Below are 20,502 nucleotides of genomic sequence, written 5' to 3' on the forward strand. Positions count from 1 at the left end.
CCGGTGGCTCTTTTGTCCCCAAAGAGGCATCTTTGTGAAGACCACCTCTCACAGATGTGCTCCAAGAAGAGCAAACAATCTTTCCCCTGCATGCCTAAGGTGCCTGCTGACCTTTAAAACTCCAGTCTCCAAGCCCTGTTTGTTGCAAAAACACATGAAAATCAGCCCCTCTCTTTTTTCCAGCCAATGGCTTTGGGGGATGTGTTCTCCTTTTGCATTACCCTGTGTGCTCCACTCTCATGTGCCTTTCTCTGTGACCAGGGCTCCTTCCCCTCTGCAGAATACATGATCCATATCTCTCCCAAACTGTATCTCTGTACTTCTTGCCTTCTTCAATGAGGCCTCTTCTCCCCCTCTATTTGTGGAATTTGTCCTGTCTATCCTCAGGCTGATCTCTTAGGTATTCAGAATGATCCAACAATTATCTGGTTTTGTTCAAGGGACAAGAGGAGACTTGGGTCCTCCTACTATGCTACCATCCTAGCTGTCCTCCTAGGTACCCTTTGCTATACATTTCTGGCATATTTTAAGAACTCCTATTAACACATAAGACACTGCATTACAATTACAAGTTTACTTGTCTCTCTATCATAATCGCTTCTTTTTAAAAGTAGGAACATGTACTTTTTCCACTACATCCATAACTTCTAAAATTGTCTCTGGGACACCTGGGTGGCTCAGTCGGTTGAGTGTCTGCCTTTGGCTCAGGTCATGATCCCAGGGTCCTGGGATCGAGCCCCACACCAGGCTCCCTGCTCAGTGGGGAGTCTGCTTCTCCCTCTGCCCCTCTTCCTGCTCCTTCTCTCTCTCTCTCTAACTCTCTCTCTCTCAAATAAATAAATAAAATCTTAAAAAAAATAAAATGAAATTGTGTCTTCACCAACTAGGCTGCCAGTAAGCATTTATTCAATGAATAAATGAATGGAAGACAATGTGGTCAAGATTATGTCCACCCTACATTTTAGTATTAAAAATTTAGTATATGACCAGGGTTAAAATTTAGTCTATAATAAGAAGGCAATAACCTTATCAATGACTGAGCTTAAGGATCAGTTTGTGGTGTGGGACAGGTCACTCTCTAGCCATGATTAGAAACTCAGACTATAGCCAAGGTTAATTTCAGATCTAGAGAGAGTTAGAAGCTCAATCTGTATTCAGGGTAAAGTCCAGTAGAAGGCTCCATGTGTGGCCAGTATTAAGGATGTCTGGTCAAACTAAAGACCTAAGATATGTACCCTGTTCTGAGATTGAAAATGAGTATTTCATAGAGACCTATTCAGGCTGTGACTTTGTCCTGGTTAATATTCTTATTTAAATTCTCAAAGAGCAATTAAAAAAAAAAAAAAAAAGAAGAAAGGAGCAAGCCATGGAGCTGAAGCCGAAGTGCTACACAACCTTCGTCCCTTCAACTATGTGTTCCCACTTACCAGGTGCAGCAGCCAGTGGCCAACCAGTGCTTGATTCTAGCACTCCATGGGCATGCACAGAGTAGGGGCGGCTGGCATTATTCTTGAACACCACAGTTAGGATATCACCAACCTCTCCTCTGAGAAGTGGACCTAATATATGCAAAAGAAGGGGAAGTCTCATTAGTGGAGTAGTGGAACAAGGATACTAAAGGCATTGAAGAAAAGGACATACACACAAGCTCCCTAGAATTAGGGGTTTCAGTCATTAAAATTAAAATCATGACTAGTTTCATTTTTTTTTTTTTAAAGTCAGAAGCCCATAAACTGATACTGGCACCTACAGGATGAGGATACTTCAACAAGAAGATTGTACCTCCAAATATCCCAATTTTCCCACACCAAATCCCTATCATATATCTATTTATCTATCTATCATCTATCTATCTATCTATCTATCATCTATCTATCTATCTATCTATCTATCTATCTATCTATCTATCATCAATCTACCTATCATCTATCTATCATCTATCATCTATCTATCTATCTATCTATCTATCTATCTATCTATCATCATCTATCTATATCTAGTATCACACGGATCTAGATAATTAAGGCTCTGTGGAATCACTGCCAGTAAGGACTGAGCATTTGGCACGGAGTTAAAAAAAAAACAACAAAAAAACACAAAAAACAAAAAAAACTGATGGGCCCCTGGAAGGGCCAATGGGTTTCTTCTGTGTGAGGACAAGAATGAGGAAACTCACTGGCCCCTACAAAAGTGAAGAAACGGCATCAATAATTAAACTGGGGTGCAAGGGTAATACTTATTCCCTGTACAGTGTTCTTCTTACTCTTTGATGTTTTTAAGTTCCCTGCCTTTAGTATTTTTAAAAAATCTCTCACTGTCAGAGATCCCTAGAGAGATTTCTGGAAAAATATGGCTCATGTTGCAGCAGAATTCATAAGTCCCCCCACTTTGATTGCTTATTTTTATGGCCAATTTTTAAGTTATGACTATAATTCCATTATATCATAAGGAAAAACTAATAGAAAGAAATGAAGAAGACTTCCTGATATGACATAACCTTCCTAGGAGCAGCATAAGCATCTAGACCTTAGGAGGAACTCACTTACCTAATATTCCCAAGTGTTCCTCTGGTCCAGTCCTTGGCCGAGGGATCTTGAATGTACCATCAGTGTATTCTCTGAATACAGCTTTCTTGTATCTGGAACCCAGGAGCCCATTCTGGTTGCTCAGGAAGATGTGACCATAACTAGAGGAATCCAAAGAGTGGTATCAGCACCTGGCCTTGACCCCTCATTTTCAGGTATGACAAAGCTAAGTCAGACCCAACATCATATCACAGATAGAAGAAAGAGAAGACATGTTCCTTCTAATGTCAGATTTTCCACGTTTGGCTGTATAATTGCAATAAAGATGCCAGATTTAAATATCTATTTATGTCCTTGTTTATCATAATCCAGATTGTAATTTGTAAAATAATTACAATGACAAGAACACTGGAAGAAGAATCAGAAACTCTGGGCTTTAGCTCTATTCTTAGTGTTGTCTCACATGGAATTATTTTGACAAAAGGACAAGGTACAGGGTGGAAGGAGAGCACTAACTGCTGCTGCTGATGGAGAGCAAGGAATAGAAAGAGGTAAGGAGGAAATGAAATTTAACAGATTCCCCCTTATGGGATGCTTTCCTGTTTTCAAAGAATCGTATTATTTGTTTTATCATTTGACATTTCCAATAGGCTAATGAGATAGGTAGAAGGAGAATCAGTGGTCCAGAAGTGACAGAACTTATCTTCATCGATACTGTCAGCCAGAAAGGGAGCTAGCACTTGGATACAACTCTGCTGCTTCTTCCTTATTTCCTTCTAGTCAAGTTCTTTCAACTATACCACATCATTTTATTTATTTTTTAGTTAAATTCAATTAGCCAACATATAGTACATCCTTAGTTTCAGATGTAGAGTTCAATAATTCATCATATACCACATCACTTTAATGAGCAAACTAAGTCCCAGGGAAGAAAATTCACTTTCTCTAGGTTTCAGAAGAAGTTAGCAAGAAGACTTCAACATTCAACAACCAACATAAAAGACAGGAATTGCTAAAGAGTTGTGAGAGTACCAAAAATAAATTGTAGTGGAAATTGTTAAGCTGTACTTCAGTTTCCATTCTCCTCCCCTTCCTTTTTAGTAATAGAATCACCTAGATTTTAGCTGAGTACATGACCACATAACCATGTAATACAGATTATATTTTCCAGGTTTTATTTTTTAGTATGGTTGACATACAATGCTACATTAGCTTCATATGTACAACACAATGATTTGATAAATGTATACATTTGTGCTATGTTCACCACAAGTGTAGCTACCATCTGCCCCAGTACATCTTTATTACAAAATCATTGACTACATTCCTTATGCTGTGCCTTATTTCCATGACTTATTTATTGCATAATTGGAAGCTTGTATATCCCACTCTACTTCATTCATTTTGCCCCACCCTCCAACCTCCCCAAGTCCTAGACTTTCTTGCAGCTAGGTACGGCCACATTAATAAGTTTAGGATGATGGGTTATGAAAGAAAGTGATGTATATAACTTTTAGGTCATTACCTAACAGATACTGCTGCTTGCCCTGGACTGCTTTCCCCTTTTGTGATTGCTGGGAATGACTACAACTAGCATAGGCATCTTAGTTTCCAAGATGAAAGAAAGTATTATGGATGATTAGTTTACCTACAAGCCCTGGGCAGCTCATATTTATACTATTATTTGAGCAAGAAATAAAATTCTAACTCACTCAAACTACTCTATGTTGGATTTTTTCTGCTATACAGCTTAGCCTGTACCTTAGTGACATTTTATCAAGTGACAGGTAAGCTTGGGGTGTTCAGTCTTTTGAGTAAGACCTCTATAAAATCTAAATTTTGCTGTAGATGCTACCAGCAACCAGAGGAAAAGAGGCAAAGATTAAGAGTATGAAGTTATGGATAAGGTCTTTTACTTCAGACCCACAGTATAGTAATATAGAAGAAGCACTGAGTTCCAGCTTATCTGCATCCTAGCACCTGTTCCAGATTTGCTGGTATCTTATCAGGTTACCTTAGATAAGTGTCTCCTTTTCTCAGTATTTCAGTATCTTCCTCATCTGCAAAATGTCCAGAGTCTCTGAAAGTGTGATCTCTTATTTTCTGAAACCTTACCTGTCCTTCTCAGACTGGTTGTGCCATTCCAGTTCCCAGCTCCTGTCAGGGCAATAGTCCCACTCCACCTCTTCTGCCATGATGTAGTAGATTCTTGCAGCCTGGTATCGTTGGTGATCATTGGCTTGATGGCCAGGACACTGGGAGACATTATAGACTGCTTTCATCCCTGATTCTCTATGGCTGCCTGCTTGGCAGTAAATTTCAAATATCCCTAAGGAAGGAACAGAGAGCAAAACCTGAATCTGAATATCCCTGTGTAGCACCTGGGGGATTTCCTGCCTCTTTCTAGGCATACTGTAGAGAGTGGGTAGTTTCAGATAAGGTTCTATGCTTTGGATAAAAGATTATTACAAGTTTATTGAGAGCAGTGAGCACAGAGGTTAACAGTTCTGGCTCCAAAGCTACATTGTTTAGGTTTAAAACTAAACTCTGCCATTAGGAAGGCCAACTCCTCCCTGTTAACCCAAGGCTTTCCCAGTTTTATCACTGGAAGTCCCATATCCCTGTGGAAACTGCTCAGTTCTGAGCAAACTGGGATAGTTGGTCACCCTACCTGACAACTTGTTAGCTATATGACCTTGAAGTAATTTTTAAGCCTCTGTATGTTTCAGTTCCCTCATGGTACAATGGGGATCATTTTACTTATTTCACTGGGTTGTTTTAGAATTAAACACAATAATATGTACACATTGCTTAGCATATTGCATAGAAAATTTTAATAAATAAAGTTATAAATAAGTAAATGGATCTGTAATAATTATTATTCCAAAAAATGCATTGACCAGTTTTCTCTCTTTTTTACAAAGTACCAAAGAAATAAAGGTGTGGTTAAATAGATTAAAAAAAAAAAATACTTCTTGACTATCGGGATGCTTATATCAGAGGGCTTTGGAGTGGCTTTCCTTCAGTTTTTACAATAAAATGTTTGGATATCAGTCTTAAATATCAGGGCTGTGGAGCTGCCTAGAAATGCCTAGAGCCTCGGGTTTCTTAATGTCAAGGACATTAAGGCTCATAGAATGTTGATCAGGAGAGTTGACTTTCTTAGAACATTTATTTTCATCATTCCTTCACTTGCTGCCCACTGCCTATACCATCACTACAAACTCTTTTTTCCTGGCTTGTAAAGGCCTCTGTGAACTAGCTGCAAACTATGACTCAGTTCCAAATTCAACCAGTGATCCAACTAAATTTGTCCCAGACATCCCTTATCACATATCTCATTTATATATTGGAATTTTCACTCATGTTGTTGCTCCCTTCCTGGAATGTACCTGTCCAACCCTCCCACAAATATCTACAGAGCTCACTCATTCTCCAAGATCAAATTCATGTTTCATCTCTTCCAGAAATCTCTCCATGACTATTCTGGCTCACACTGACCTTTACATTCTTGGCCTCCCTACTCTTAATACACTTTACACCTAAACCACATGATTAAAGACTAAGTACTCCTCTTTTTACAAAACAGTCTTTTCCACTAGTTTATAGACTTCTTGAAAGAATCTACTCTTTTCTTTCCACAACTACTTCCCAACTCTTCTATATCTCCTACCCTTCCACATCTATTCCATCAGTAAATCCTATTGGCTTTTCCTTGCAAATTATCCTCCCATTTTCACTCTCCCTCCGCCAGTCAAAACCACCGTCGTCTCTCACATGGAAAACTTCAACAGTCTCCCAACTGTCTTCTCTGCTTCTTCCCCTTCCCTTTTCAACCATTTTCCACACAGGATTCAAGGCCCTCTTTAAAAAATATGATCCAGAGCACATTGTTCCTTTGTTTCAAATGCTTCATTCATACTCAGAATGCAAACCAAGCTCCTAACTATGGTCTATAAGACCCCACATATGAATCTTGCCAACCTCATTTTATGTCGATCTTTTTCTTAGCTTACTACAATCCGACACTACTGATCTTTCACTCTGACCCTTGAAAAGCCATGCTTGTTCCCACCTTTGGACATTTGTGCTTGTTGGTCCCTCTGTTTGAAATGTTCTCCTTAGAAAACTTTATATCGCTCCTTCCTCCTCATTATTTAGGTCTCAGTGTAAATATCACATTCTTGGAGAGGTCTTCCCTGAACATCCTCTCTAAAGTAATGCCCCTATCATTTTATCACAACACTACATTTTATTTCCTTCGTGATCTATATCACAATCTAAAATTATCTTATTGTTTTATGTATGTGTTTTGATGTTCTTATTGTGGATCTTCCCAGAGAGTAAGAATCATTCTATTTTTTTCACCTTTCTTCCCCAGTTTTAGCACATTGAAGGTGTGCAATAAATATGTTTTGAGTGAATGAATGTGTGTGCAAATGAGTGGTTGTAAAAGCTGCCCAAAACTCATAGCTCAGGGATTGATGTGGAGAAGAAAATCTGATGATCACTGAAGGGGATGAGAACAAAAAAGAAGGCATTCTGGGAAGTCATGTGCCTTTGGACTAGTTAGTACATCATCTAAATTTTCTCATATGGATATTATTATCCAAGCCACTCTTTCAGTACTCTTCTGTTTTTGAAACCTGAGTTTCCTCCTAACTCTTTGACAAATTCTTTTCTGTTTCCTTATTTTGGCTTCTCTTCTCACTTGTACCTCTTAAATGTTGATTTCTGCTTTAAGTTTTCTTTCCTATCACTTTACAACTTATGGACTTGAACTATGAGAACACTCAAACTCACTAACCTGGACTTCTTCTCCAACCTTTACATTTCTACCCGTAACTACCTACTGTAAAATCCACACCACCTGGATTTCACCAGGAACTTAAAACTTGACATGCCCTAAAATGAATACTTTCTACCCAAACCTTACTATCCTGCCCTTGTTTCTGTACTTGCTCATTTAGTTAATGGTTGTCACCATATATATAGTGCACAAGCCAGAAACTTCAGGCATCTTTTCTTCTTGCTCAGCCCCTCAGCAAAGTTCCATAATTTCTTTCTCAAATATCCCTTAACTCCACCCCTTCTGCCCATCCTTATTGCTTCCACCCATTGGCAGGCTCTTATCACCTCTTGCAGTAGCCTCCTACTTTGCCTCCTCTTAAGGCTTATTTCTCATTATTCCTTCACAGGGCTGCTATTAGCATTTTGCGTGGGATTATTCTTCACTGTTTAAGACTGCCCTACATATTGATGAAAGTTTTATCATTTCTGACTCCCACTATCTAAATAATAGTATCATCCCCTCCATATCCCCAGTCATTGTGACAACTAAAATGACCTCCACACATTTCAAACACCTTTTAGTATACCACCTTGAGTTGAGGGTCACTGAATAAAATCAGTTTGTGTAACTTCTTCAGGCAGATGCTGCTTCCAAGTCACTGTCCATAAGTTTCCTACTGCTTATAACAACACCCTCTTCACCAACCATCCCCTTTCTGTGCGTGGTGACAGTTTACTCTTCCTCAGATGATCAGTTTAAATGCCTGCTTCTCTAGGGAAGCTTTACTACACAAGTCAGGCAGAATTTGTTATAGTTTCCTGTGTGTTACTATAGCTCTTGGCAAGATTGTATCATCATCTCCCTTTCACACTAACTGTGAGCTGCCTAATTCATCCTCACATCCCTAGTATCTAGACCAGTAAGTGGAAGACAACAGATATTTACTATGTTTTGTGAAAATGTTATTGTAAAATAAAGGGAAAATAAAAAGAAGTAAGGAATAAAAAATAAGGAAAAATAGAGGAAGACAGAGGAGGAAAGAAAACATACAGATTGAAGGAAAAGGGAAAAAAAGAAAACAGGAGATAAGGAAAAGGAAAATAAATTTAAAAAGAGAGAAAGGGAGGCTGCCTGGGTGACTCAGTTGGTTAAGCGACTGCCTTTGGCTCAGGTCATGATCCTGGAGTCCCAGGATCGAGTCCCGCATCGGGCTCCTTGCTCAGCAGGGAGTCTGCTTCTCCCTCTGACCCTCCCCCCTCTCATGTGCTCTCTCTCTCTCTCTCTCAAATAAATAAATAAAATCTTTAAAAAAAGAGAGAGAAAGGGAGACAAAGAAAGAGAAATAAAGAAAGGAGGGAAATGGAGAGAAGGGAAGCCAAAAAAGAGGGAAAAATCAAAGGAAGAAAAAAAGGGAAAAAGGAGAAAAGAGAGGGGAGGGAAGGAAAAGAGAAAGAGAAAAAAGGGAGAGAAGAATGAATGCAAGAAGAAAATGAAAAGAAGAAAAGACAAAAGTAAGATGGAGAAAAAATAGATGGAAGTAAAGGAAGGAAACAATGAACGAGAAGAGGAATAAGAAATGAGAGATAAAAAGAGATAAGAAAAAGAAAAAGATGATGAAAGAGGAAGAGGAAAAATGAGAGAGGGCAGGAAAAAGGAGCAGTGGAAAGAAAAGAAGATTAAAAAGGGGGTGGGGAAGAGGGGAATAACGAATAAAGAAAGTTCCAATGGGGAAAGAAAGGAAAGACACCCTGAAGGACTAGGGCAATTATAAATAATAAATTCTTCTCTTTGCTGTTGAGAACTCTAACATGAATTTGGTGGAAAATAACACATTACAAGCCCTAGCTTTTTATCTGCCAATTTTCCTATCTATTAAAGTTCTAGTATCATTAGTTTTATTGGAAGAGCTGAGGTATGTAAGATAATATTTTTAAATACAATTGTTAATTTCTATTAAATGCAATATAAACTTATTAAAATTTAAAGCAAAGCAAAAAGAGGATAAAAAATCACCAATAAACCCACAGGACTCAAACATTCTTAACACTTTGCTGCATTTTTTCTGGGTATTTGTTTTTCTAGTTTGCTAAACATAACTGTAAGCATCCAGTATACAAAATGTTGAATATTTATCGTGGTGTTTTTAAGTCATCTGCAAAGCTGCTTAATTACATATGTGTATTTACCAAAGTAACTGTTACATGATAAAATGTCAGACATAGATGGAATCTAAAGAAACGTTCTACTCAATTTTGGTTTTTCATGAAAGAAAGATAGGGAAATGAGGGGAAGGGAGAGAGAAAGAGGAGAAATGGGAGAGGGAGAGAGGGTGGGGGAGAGAGGCAGGGAGAGAAATGAAAGAAAGGAGGGAGGAAAGGGGAAACTAGGAAAGGAAGGTGAGGGAGGGAGGTAAGGGAGTGGGACAGAGAAAGAAAAGAAGGAGGAGATGCAGCCACAGAGTGGGGGTTGGTTAGACCAAAATTAAATAGCAAATTAATGAAAGTGCTTGGACTAAAAGTTTTTATGCTCTGATTCCAGGGCTGAAACTGTCACAGCACACTGCACCCCACTCCCACCAGAAGGTGGTAGAAATTCTCACAGAATATCAGAGTTTAAAGCACTTATAGGTATATCTCCTGGACCTCCCTCCCAGTACAAGGACTGTATCTATAAAATTTCTACATAGCCATGGGACTACACAGGCAAGTCCACCCTCTACCTATATGAGAATTGCCCTGATGCTGGGCAACATCCCTACTTCTTCCCCATTGTTCCAGAAAAGAGCTTTCTCAGCTCTTTACTTTCTGTCTGCAGCTAAGAGAAAAATCCAAATAACCAGAATACAGAGTGCACATTGAGGAGAGAGAAAACAAGAGTGTTTTGAAAACTTCCCATATACCCTCAACATGTCTTCTTTTCTTTTCACCAGCCCCTCTCATCCATGCCCAACAGAGCCTCTCAGCCTACGGCCAGCTGTTAAGGCACTTACCAGCATTGTCAGGCTGCATGATGGCCATGACAAAGGTATGAGGAAACAGCATGGCTGCACTCTTCCTCATGCCCCGAAGCTTCACAGTGTTGCCCTGGAACATGACCCCATGCACATCAGTCTCTGTGCCCAGGCCAAGCAGGTGCCAGGCCACTGTGTCTCCCTTGCACATGTCCAGGCTGGGCAGGTTAGAGAACAGAAACCCATTAATGGCTGGAGAAAAAAAAAAAAAAAAAAAAACATAAAACAGAACAAGAAGATGAGACCAGAATATTCAGGCACTGGCCAGCAGCATAGCATCAGCTCTGTACTAGGGTTTCCCACAACTTGAAATTTCTGAGTCATTAACTCTTCTGCCTTCTTCCCTAAGCCACTTTAGTTGTACTTATGAAGATCTGCCTCTTTGAGATGAGAGTCCAACTCGCCTTTCTGACCTCACCTCCTGTCCCTCCTCTACCACACTTCAAATTCTTGCAAAACTGAACTTTTTTCCACTACCAGAACTCCTTACACACATGCATACACAAGGGTACCAGCCTCTACTATTTCCACTCTCTTGAAATTCTCCTCCCTTGGCTTCTATAGCACCACACATTCCTGGTTCTCTTACCTCCTTTCTGATTGTTCCTCCTTCATCTTGTTCTTGTTCTCCATCCCTCCATAAAGTACTGGGGTTCCCCCAAGCTTCCATATTCATCTTTCAATCTCTCTCTCTCTTTTTTTTCCCACTTTGCAGTTACTGCCCAGGTTCTAGCCCTCATCACTTCTGGCTTGAACTTCTGCAAAAGTCCTCTCCCTGGCACCCCTGCCTGCAGTCTATCCTCCCAACCCCCTCATACACAGGTAGACACCATTGCTGTGAGTTTTATTTGTCTCTGCATCCCCAAGGCCTTAAACATGTTAGGTGTGTACAAAACACATATTGAGTTTTCACATGTTGTTTCCTCTGCCTGGAATAAATTTTCCCTCTGGTCCCTCTACAGAAAACTATTACTCATACATCATGCCCCAGTTCAAATATCACCTCCCATGTGAAGTTCAAATGTCACCTCCTCTCTCTTTCTCTCTCTCTCATTTCCAAGAAACTCCCCCCCCCAAAAAAAATTTTCTTCCATATCACTTACTGCAGAGCACACAGTCCAATGATTTACTTACAAATCTATCTCCCACACTAGATTGACCTAGCAGGAATCACATTTTTTCTGTATAAGTGTGACTGCCCAGTCGCCTTGCATGTTGCCTGGTACTACCCAGGTGCTTCATAAGTTCATATTGAAATGAACTTTGTTCACAGGATTGGTTTACTTTTTCCAGCTGATATAACTGACTAGTGATGAGAACCAAGAGATGGAGTCATAAGACAACACACTCATTCATGACTCCCTCCCATCTTCCATACTCCTCTTGAAAATACAGGGAGGCCTGCTTAAAGCTGACCCCTTTTCAATGTCCCCACATCCACTGGAACCACCTTTAATAAGTAACCCTACTTGGTAATTCCCCTAGATGCTGTTGATAACATTGCTAATCTCCTGATTCTGCTTCCTTTTCCTGTAATGTCTAATTGCAAACCTATTTAGCCTTTGAACCCCAGCTCAAGCACTCCTTTTTTCCAGGAATCCTTTAATTGGTTTGTTCTTCATTAATATTCTCCTGTGAACTCCATGTCACTTGAAACCTGTTCTACATAATTTAGCATTTAATTATAGTTGATCTTGGATTGTTCTATAATTATTTCATGTGTGTTAGTATCATTTCATTGCAAATGCTGGGAGCTCTTTGCAAACTGGGACCATGTCTTCCCATTCACTCACTCACCCACCTACATACCTACTCATTAATTTGATAGTTCACTTGTTCAATAAACATTTACTATGTATTAGAAAGCATAGATAATACAGAGATAAGCAACAAACAATACATTTAAGGAGACTACACTCTAGCAGGTGAAAAGCTGTGTAACAGATAACTATATAGAACATGATATTAAAATATTCTGATAAAATGCAATAGTGGTTCAGAAAAGGATGTCATCATTCTGGGATTGGGTGATAAAAAAATGGTTACATGGATAAAGTAGCTTTTGAGTAGGACCTTAGAGAATGGAAAGAATTTCCACAGGCTAAGGGCAAAAATGTAAAGAGAGGCATTTCAACTGGAGAGCAAAGCATTGTAAAGGCATGAAGTCAGAAAAGCACAAGGTATGTCTATATAGAGAAAAAACAGCCCCATTTGGCTGGAGTATGGAGTTGAGGAGCATGGGTAGTGGTCAATAAAGGAGAATAAGATAAGACTGGAAAGGCATCATTCCAGCTTTCTCTCCTCACTCTCTAGTGGTTTTCCTGTTTTCAATCCTCATTTCACAACACATTTTTCCAGTGTCCCCCATACTGTGTAACACAGGACACAGCACAACCAAGTGCTAAATATAAGATCTGTTGCCTTAGGTTTAATTCTTCAATCTAGCTCATGTCTTGGGTAGAGCTGACCAATGGGTCAGTGCTTTCAAGGATGGGACATGATTAAGTTTAGGTTAGATTTTTACTTGTAACCTCTCAATTGTAGCTCAGGGCAAAAGCATTCCCCATACCATGCATCCGATTGGAGTCTTGGAAACCCTTGACATCCTCTGAGAGCAGTCGGGAATCCAACATAGCAGCTGCTTGATTGGTATTGCTGTACCAGCTCTTGTTTTCATCCAACACAGTAAAAAGGAGAAAAAACTCCTTATCCACCTCTTTCTGTAGGTCCATGAAAGAGAACATAGGAAAGAATGACAATGGTTTCAGCAGTTGGAGGTTGTGCAGCTCGAGATCCAATGAGCCCTGATTCTTCCCCATTTTTTTTTTCCCAGACACAGAGACAAGCCCATACTTCCTGCCTAGAGCTATAGTTGTTGCTAGGCAGTTTTTCCTCAGGTAATTTCAAATTGAAGGTGGGTGAAACAGGTTAGAACAAGATGACAAGACTGGAGGGGACGAATATATGAAAGGGGACAGGGAAGTAGCACAAGATGGGGATTATGGACAAGTACAGACAGTGATAAAAGAGAGCTTGGAGTGGGGTAAGGTGGTTAGCATATCAGAAAAGGACTCTAGTCAGAGGGGATTAGAAAATAAGAGAAAAGGATATAAAATTGCTATTAACATACTGTTATTTTTATTATCATTTATTATTATCACTATTATTATTACTTCTAACATTTACTGAGTGTTTGCTATGTAATCCAGACACTGTGATAAGCACTTCATATGGATTATTTTAATTAATCCTCATAGAAACCCAAGATATATTATTTCATTGTTAACCCTTTACTACAGATGAAGAAACTGAGGCAAAGAGAGGTTAAGTAATATACAGCTAGAATGGTGAGCTGGACATGAGAGAACACAAGCAAATATTAAAAGAGATTTAAGAATTGGGATCAAGGGTTAGGGAACACTGAGGTTTAAAAAAATGAAAAGATGATGAGAGGATACAAAATAGAAAGGAATAGAGACTAAGAGATATGTGTGAGTGAAAGAATAGCATGCAAAATAGCATGAGGTCACCAACTATTAATTTCTGATTAAATAGCTTATTTTTTTTTCTATTTCCACATCTCTAGAACCCAGTTCCACTTTCAACTCCTATTTAGCAACACAGCATTATCTTCCTCCCAGCAGGCTTTCCAGCCAAAAACCTTGGTAATACCTGTTTGCCATCTGCACCCAAGGCACCAGTCTTGCACACCAACAGGGGGCCCACCAGACCAGAATTTGTATCTCTTATGGGATCTGCAGCAGAGAAGTACATCCAGGTGAGACAGGCAGGATCCTGAGCAGTAGGGCCAGCATGGGAGGGGACTGTCCAACGGTATGTTACTTTCTCAAAGGGCTTGGCCACCAAGCCAGGGTAGGATGAGCCTGCAGGGGGAAAAAATTAGGACTCATTATCACATTAGCTAGAGTGAGAATCATCAGCTCCAAACAGTGGGGTAAATATTATACACTACAAGGCATTTTGGAGCAACAGCAATATGCAATATAGAATATTAAAAAGGATCCTGGATAGGAGTGATGAGACTATAGTTAGTTTCTGGTTCTGACAATAGTTGTTATATAAACTGGGGAAATTTAAACTTCCCAGGTTTCAGTTTTCTAAGCTCAAAGGACCTAAGGATTAAAAGGGTCTTTAAAACTTATTTGGAATACTCCTCACTTGAAAACATATATTCATCTGTTCTTGTATTCTTACCATTGTTTAAAAATCTCCAGAGAAAGGCGATTCACTACCTACCTTCATAGTTTGTTTCATCTTTGAATGGTTCTGATTAACGAACACATTCTCCTTTCTATATGTATGTATATATGAGTGGATGCAAACACGTATCTATGTGTATATATATGAAAAACACAAGCACTAAGGCTGTAATTCCTTAAATGGACACAAGTTATGGTCAAATGATGCATAGAAATTTTATTTAAAAATTTTAAGCCTAGTAGTGCAATTGCTGGGTCATAGGGTCGTTCTATTTTTCACTTTTTGAGGAACCTCCATACTGTTTTCCATAGTGGCTGCACCATTTTGCATTCTCATCAATAGTGCAAGGTTCCCCTTTCTCCACATTGTCACCAACACCTGTTGTTTCTTGTGTTGTTGATTTTTAGCCATTCTGACAGGCATAAGGTGATATCTCATTATAGTTTTGATTTGTGTTTCCCTGATGATCAGTGATGTTAAGCATCTCTTCACGTGTCTACTGGCCATCTGAATGGGTTCTTTGGAAAATTGTCTATTCATGAATACTAATTCAAAGGGATACATCTACACTGATGTTTATAGCAGTATTATTTATAATAGCCAAATTATGGAAATGGCCCGTGTCCATCGACTGATGAATGGATAAGGAAGATGTGGTGCATATACATATATATACACAATGGAATATTACTCAGCCATAAAAAAGAATGAAATCTTGCCATTTGCAATGATGTGGAGTTAGAGAGTATTATGTTAAGTGAAATCTGTCATCCAGAGAAAGACATATACCACATGATTTCACTCATATGTGTAATTTAAGAAACAAAATAATTTAAGAAACAAAATAAATGAGCAAAAGGGGAAGAAAGAGAGAGAGGCAAACCAAGAAACAAACTTTTAACTGTAGAGAACAAACTGATAGTTACAAGAGGAAGTGGGGGATGGGATGGGTGAAATAAGTGATGAGGATTAAGGAGTGCACCTGTCGTGATGAGCACCGGGTGTTGTATGGAATTGTTGAACCACTATACTGCACACCTGAAACTAGTATTACACAGTATGTTAACCAACTGGAATTTAAATAAAAACTTAAAAAATAAAATAACATTTTAAACCTATTTGTAATCAAAGAAGTACAAATGAAAATAGCTACATACTGAACATAATAAAAAATAAATTAAAAAAATGAAAACACAAAAGTACAAACTGTGGTGAATTTGAGATGAAATAAATGTACAAGAGCTCTCTCTGAAAAAAAATAGCTATATAACTGTTTTGCCTGTCAGTTTAGCAAAATTTTACATATTATAATAATCCATGCTGTTGAGAAGTGGCTTAAATGGCACCTACACCTCTCACTCAACTATAGAAATGGTAAGTGTAAATGAGAATAGACCTTTAGGAAAAAATGTTGACAAAATGTATCAAAAGCCTGAAGAAAGTTCAGGCCCACAAAAAAGTAAGATATACAATAAATACTGAAAAGAATGTCCAACCTAATACAAATTGAAACAATGGTGATTTTGGTTATTGTGTTGTTTGCCTACAAGATTGACATATGACAAAGATGAAAATGGCTGCCCTGTGCTGTTACTGTTGATGCAAGTCGGAGTTTATGGCACTGCAAATTTTTCCAGATAGCAACTTGGATGTAGGTATCAAAAATTTTAATGTGTATACCCTCGGACACAGCAATTCCACATGTTAAAAATATATTCTGAGGAAATATTCATTAAAGGGTGAAAAGAAGCATACACAAGGATATTTGTAGTAAGAACTTATGACAGGTGGTATAATTTAAGATGGTTTTAACATCCTTTCTTATTCATTTATTATTCCCAACTTTTAAAATTTTCAAACGTACAGTAAACTTTAAAGGATAGATAGTACAATAATCATCCTACCAACTGGAGTTGTTAACATTTTTCCATCTTTAATTTATCTACATCTATGTCTATGTATATCTACACACACACACACACACACACACACGAGTTTTTGATTGTTTGCTTTTGCTAAATCATTTGGAAGCATGATGGTATCTTACTTCTAAATACATCAGTAACTTTATCCTATATTGCCACAATAACATTACTACATCTAAGAAAATATCCTAATATCATCTAACATGTAGTCTATATCAGAAATTTTCCCATCATCTCCAGAATGTCTCTTTTTTAAGAAGATTTTACATACTAATTTTGAGAGAGAGAGAGAGAGGAGGGGCAGAGGGTGAGAGAGAGGGACAAGCAGACTTAGCCACTCAGAGGCCCAAAAATGTCTCTTAAGGCTATTTTTTTTAATAACCTGGATCAGACAAGGTTTGCTTTTTGTGTTGTCCCTATTTTTTCCCCTATAGCATTCACTTTTTGAAGAGACTAGACCTTGTAGAATGTTCTTTTGTTCTAGATTTGTCTGTAACGTTGCCCTTAATGCTTTTAGTATTTTTTTTTATATTTTTGACTTGGGATTAGCATGTATTAATATTCTCAGAGAAAACAAGAAATTAATACCCAATAATCAAACTTCTAGGATTGTCTCCTGAGATGGTAATCCAAATAAAATATAAGCATTTATTCATTGCAACACGATTTACAACATTTAAAAATAATGAAAACAAACTAAATGTTCAAACAATAGAAGATAAGATAAATAAATTATGCCAAATCCATGTAATAGAGTATTTTATAATCAGTAGCAAGTTTATAACATTACAATGGCATGGGAAAATTGATATAATGGTAAGTAAAAACAGTATGATACAAACCTGCAAAAACCACATGATCACAAAAATATCAATAGATATGTTTTTATAAGCACAGGAAAATATTAGAAGGTATATCAAAAGAGTAATGGCGACTTATCTATGAATGGCATTTATTTTATAATTTTCCATGTTTTTTCAAAATTCCATAAAACATATATGTTACTTTTATAATCAGATATTTTTATTTTTTTAATTTTGTTTTAATTCCAGTATAGTTAACATACAGTGTCATATTAAATTCAGGTGTCCAATATAGTAATTTGACAATTTCATATATCACCTGGTGCTCATCATGACAAGTGGACTCCTTAATTTCCATCACCTATTTCACCCATCCCCCCACCCTCCTCCTCTCTGGTAACCATCATTCTATTCTCAATAGTTAAGAATCCGTTTCATAGTTTCTCTCTCTCTTTTTTCCCTTTGCTTCATTTCCTAAATTACACATGAGTGAAATCATGTGGTATTTGTCTTTCTTTGACTTATTTCACTTAGCATTACACTCTCTAGCTCCGTCCATGTTGGTAGCAAACCACAAGATTTCATTATTTCTCATGGCTGAATAATATTCCATCACAAACATACACACACACACACACACACACACACACACACACACTTCTTCTTTATCCATTCATCTATCGATGGGCACTTGGGCTTCTTCCATAATCTGGCTATTGTAAATAATGTTGCTATAAACATAGGGTGTATGTATCCCTTTGAATTAGTGCTTTTGGAATTTTTAGAAGCCTTTATTTATTTATTTATTTATTTATTTATTTATTTATTTATTTTTAAATTTTTATTGTTTCTATTATAATAATAATAAAAGCTTATATTTAAATTCCAGTTAGTTAACATACAATATAATATTAGTTTTAGTTGTACAATTTAAAGATTCAACACTTACATACCATACCCAGGGCTCATCACAACAATTGCACCCCTTAGTCCCCATCGCTTATTTCCCCCATCCTGCCACCCACCTTCCCTCTGGCAACTGTCAATTTGGTCTTTTTCTCTGTGGTCAGGAGCAAGACAGGGATGTTCACTCTTACCACTGTTATTTAGCATAGTACTGGAAATCCTAACCACAGCAATCAGACAGCAAAAAGAAATAAAAAGCATCCAAATCAGCAATGAAGAAGAAAAACCATCACTATATGCAGATGGCATGATACTCTAAATAGTATTTTTGTATTTGGGGGGTACATACCCATTAATGCAATTATTAGATCATAGGGGTAGTTCTACTTCTTTCTTTTTTTTTTTTTTAAAGATTTATTTATTTATTTGAGAGAGCGAGAATGAGAGAGAGTACATTAGAGGGGGGAGGGTCAGAGAGAGAAGCAGGCTCCTCGCTGAGCAGGGAGCCCAATGCGGGACTCGATCCCGGGACTCCAGGATCATGACCTGAGCCGAAGGCAGTTGCTTAACCAACTGAGCCACCCAGGCGCCCTCTAACTTTCTTTTTTTAAAGATTTTATTTATTTGACAGAAAGAGACACAGTGAGAGAGGGAACACAAGTAGAGGGAGTGGGAGAGGGAGAAGCAGGCTTCCTGCTGAGCTGGGAGCCTGATGTGGGGCTCGATCCCAGGACCCTGGGATCATGACCTGAGCCGAAGGCAGACACTTAACGACTGAGCCACCCAGGTGCCCCTACTTCTAACTTTTTGAGGAACCTCCATACTGTTTTCCATAGTGCCTGCACCAGTTTGCATTCCCACCAGAGGGATAGAGGTTCCACTTTCTCCACATCCCTGCCAACACTTGTTTCTTCTGTTGTTAATTTTAGCCATTCTGACAGATATGAGGTGATATCTCATTGTAGTTTGATTTGCACTCCCTGATGAAGAGTGATGTTGAGCATCTTTTCATGTGTCTGTTGGCCATCCAGATGTCTTATTTGGAGAAATGTCTGTTCATGTCTTCTGCCCATTTTTTAATTGGATTATTTATTTTTTGGGTGTTGAGTTGTGTAAATTCTTTATATATTTGGGATACTAACCCTAAAGGCCCTATATGAAAAAAACCCATAGTGAACATCATACTCTGGGGAAAAACTGAAAGCTTTACACCTAAGGTCAGAAAGAAGACAAGCATGTCCATTCTCAGTACTTTTATTCAACATAGTACTGAAAGTCCTAGCCACAACAATTAGACTACAAAAAAGAAATAAAAGGCATGCAAATTTGTAAGGAAGAAGTAAAACTTTCACTATTTGCAGATGACATGATACTATATAAAGAACACTCTAAAGACTACACCAAAAAGTCACTAGAACTGATAAATGAATTCAGTAAAGTCATAGAAATCAATGTAGAAATCTGGTGCATTTCTATACACTAATAATGAAGCAGTAGAAACAGAAATTAAGAAAATAATCCCATTTACAATTGCACCAAAAATAATAAGAACTTAGAAATAAACCTAACCCAAGAGGTGAAAGAACTATACTCTGAAAACTATAAAACACAAATGAAAGAAATTGAAGATGACATAAAGAAATAGAAAGACATTCCATGCTCATGGATTGGAAGAACAAATATCATTAAAATGTCAATCAGGGGTGCTTGGGTGGCTCAGTCAGTGAAGCATCTGACTTTGGCTCAGGTCATGATCTCAGGGTCCTGGGATTGAGCCCCACATAAAGCTCCATGCTCAGTGGGGAGTCTGCTTGTCCCTCTGCCACTCCCCACTCATGCTCTCTCTCTCTCCCCTCTCTCAAATAAATAAAATCTTTTAAAAGATTTTAAAAAATAAAATGTCAATCAGAATATATTTAAATATATTTAAAAGAACATGTCTCTTATTGAACTCAGTTCTGCTTCACTATAATATCATGTATTCATTTAACAACATCCATGCAGGACAATCAATTCTGTCTCCTCCCTCATTCCCTCTCCTATTTATTTTTCCTCTAGACCTATCTGCTATTACCTGAAGCTCATATTAGTTGGAAACCCTGCTTGCTCACCATCATTGTACACAGTTCCCTCGTAGTCTTTCTCATAGAAGACTCCATGAGGCTGTATACTGAATGGCTGGGAAGCACGGTTGTAAAAGACCACCTGGATGGTGTCACCCACCTCAGCCCGGATCACTGGCCCTGGAAGATGGGAAGGAGAGACAATGGGAATAAAAAGAGATGACCAGGGGGGATGGAAACAAAATAAGAAGGAGGGA

General features: G+C 38.2%; 1 protein-coding gene across 3 annotated transcripts in view; it reads right to left on the minus strand.

The window, feature by feature from the left end:
- Positions 1-20,502, minus strand: part of HEPH (hephaestin) — an 88,990-nt gene that overhangs the window by 41,001 nt on the left and 27,487 nt on the right. For 2 of the 3 annotated variants that reach the window (XM_032393857.1, XM_032393856.1), the window contains exons 9-15: positions 20,294-20,425; positions 14,000-14,211; positions 12,897-13,047; positions 10,307-10,519; positions 4,641-4,854; positions 2,547-2,686; positions 1,428-1,559 (exon numbers count right to left, since the gene is read on the minus strand). In XM_032393857.1, the coding sequence (XP_032249748.1) occupies positions 1,428-1,559; positions 2,547-2,686; positions 4,641-4,854; positions 10,307-10,519; positions 12,897-13,047; positions 14,000-14,211; positions 20,294-20,425 (1,194 nt within the window). The remainder of the gene's footprint in view (positions 1-1,427; positions 1,560-2,546; positions 2,687-4,640; positions 4,855-10,306; positions 10,520-12,896; positions 13,048-13,999; positions 14,212-20,293; positions 20,426-20,502) is intronic. The other variant, XM_032393858.1, reaches the window with a different exon arrangement.

The sequence above is a fragment of the Phoca vitulina genome, unplaced genomic scaffold (assembly GCF_004348235.1).
Source record: "Phoca vitulina isolate PV1807 unplaced genomic scaffold, GSC_HSeal_1.0 scaffold77, whole genome shotgun sequence".
NCBI lineage: Eukaryota > Metazoa > Chordata > Mammalia > Carnivora > Phocidae > Phoca > Phoca vitulina.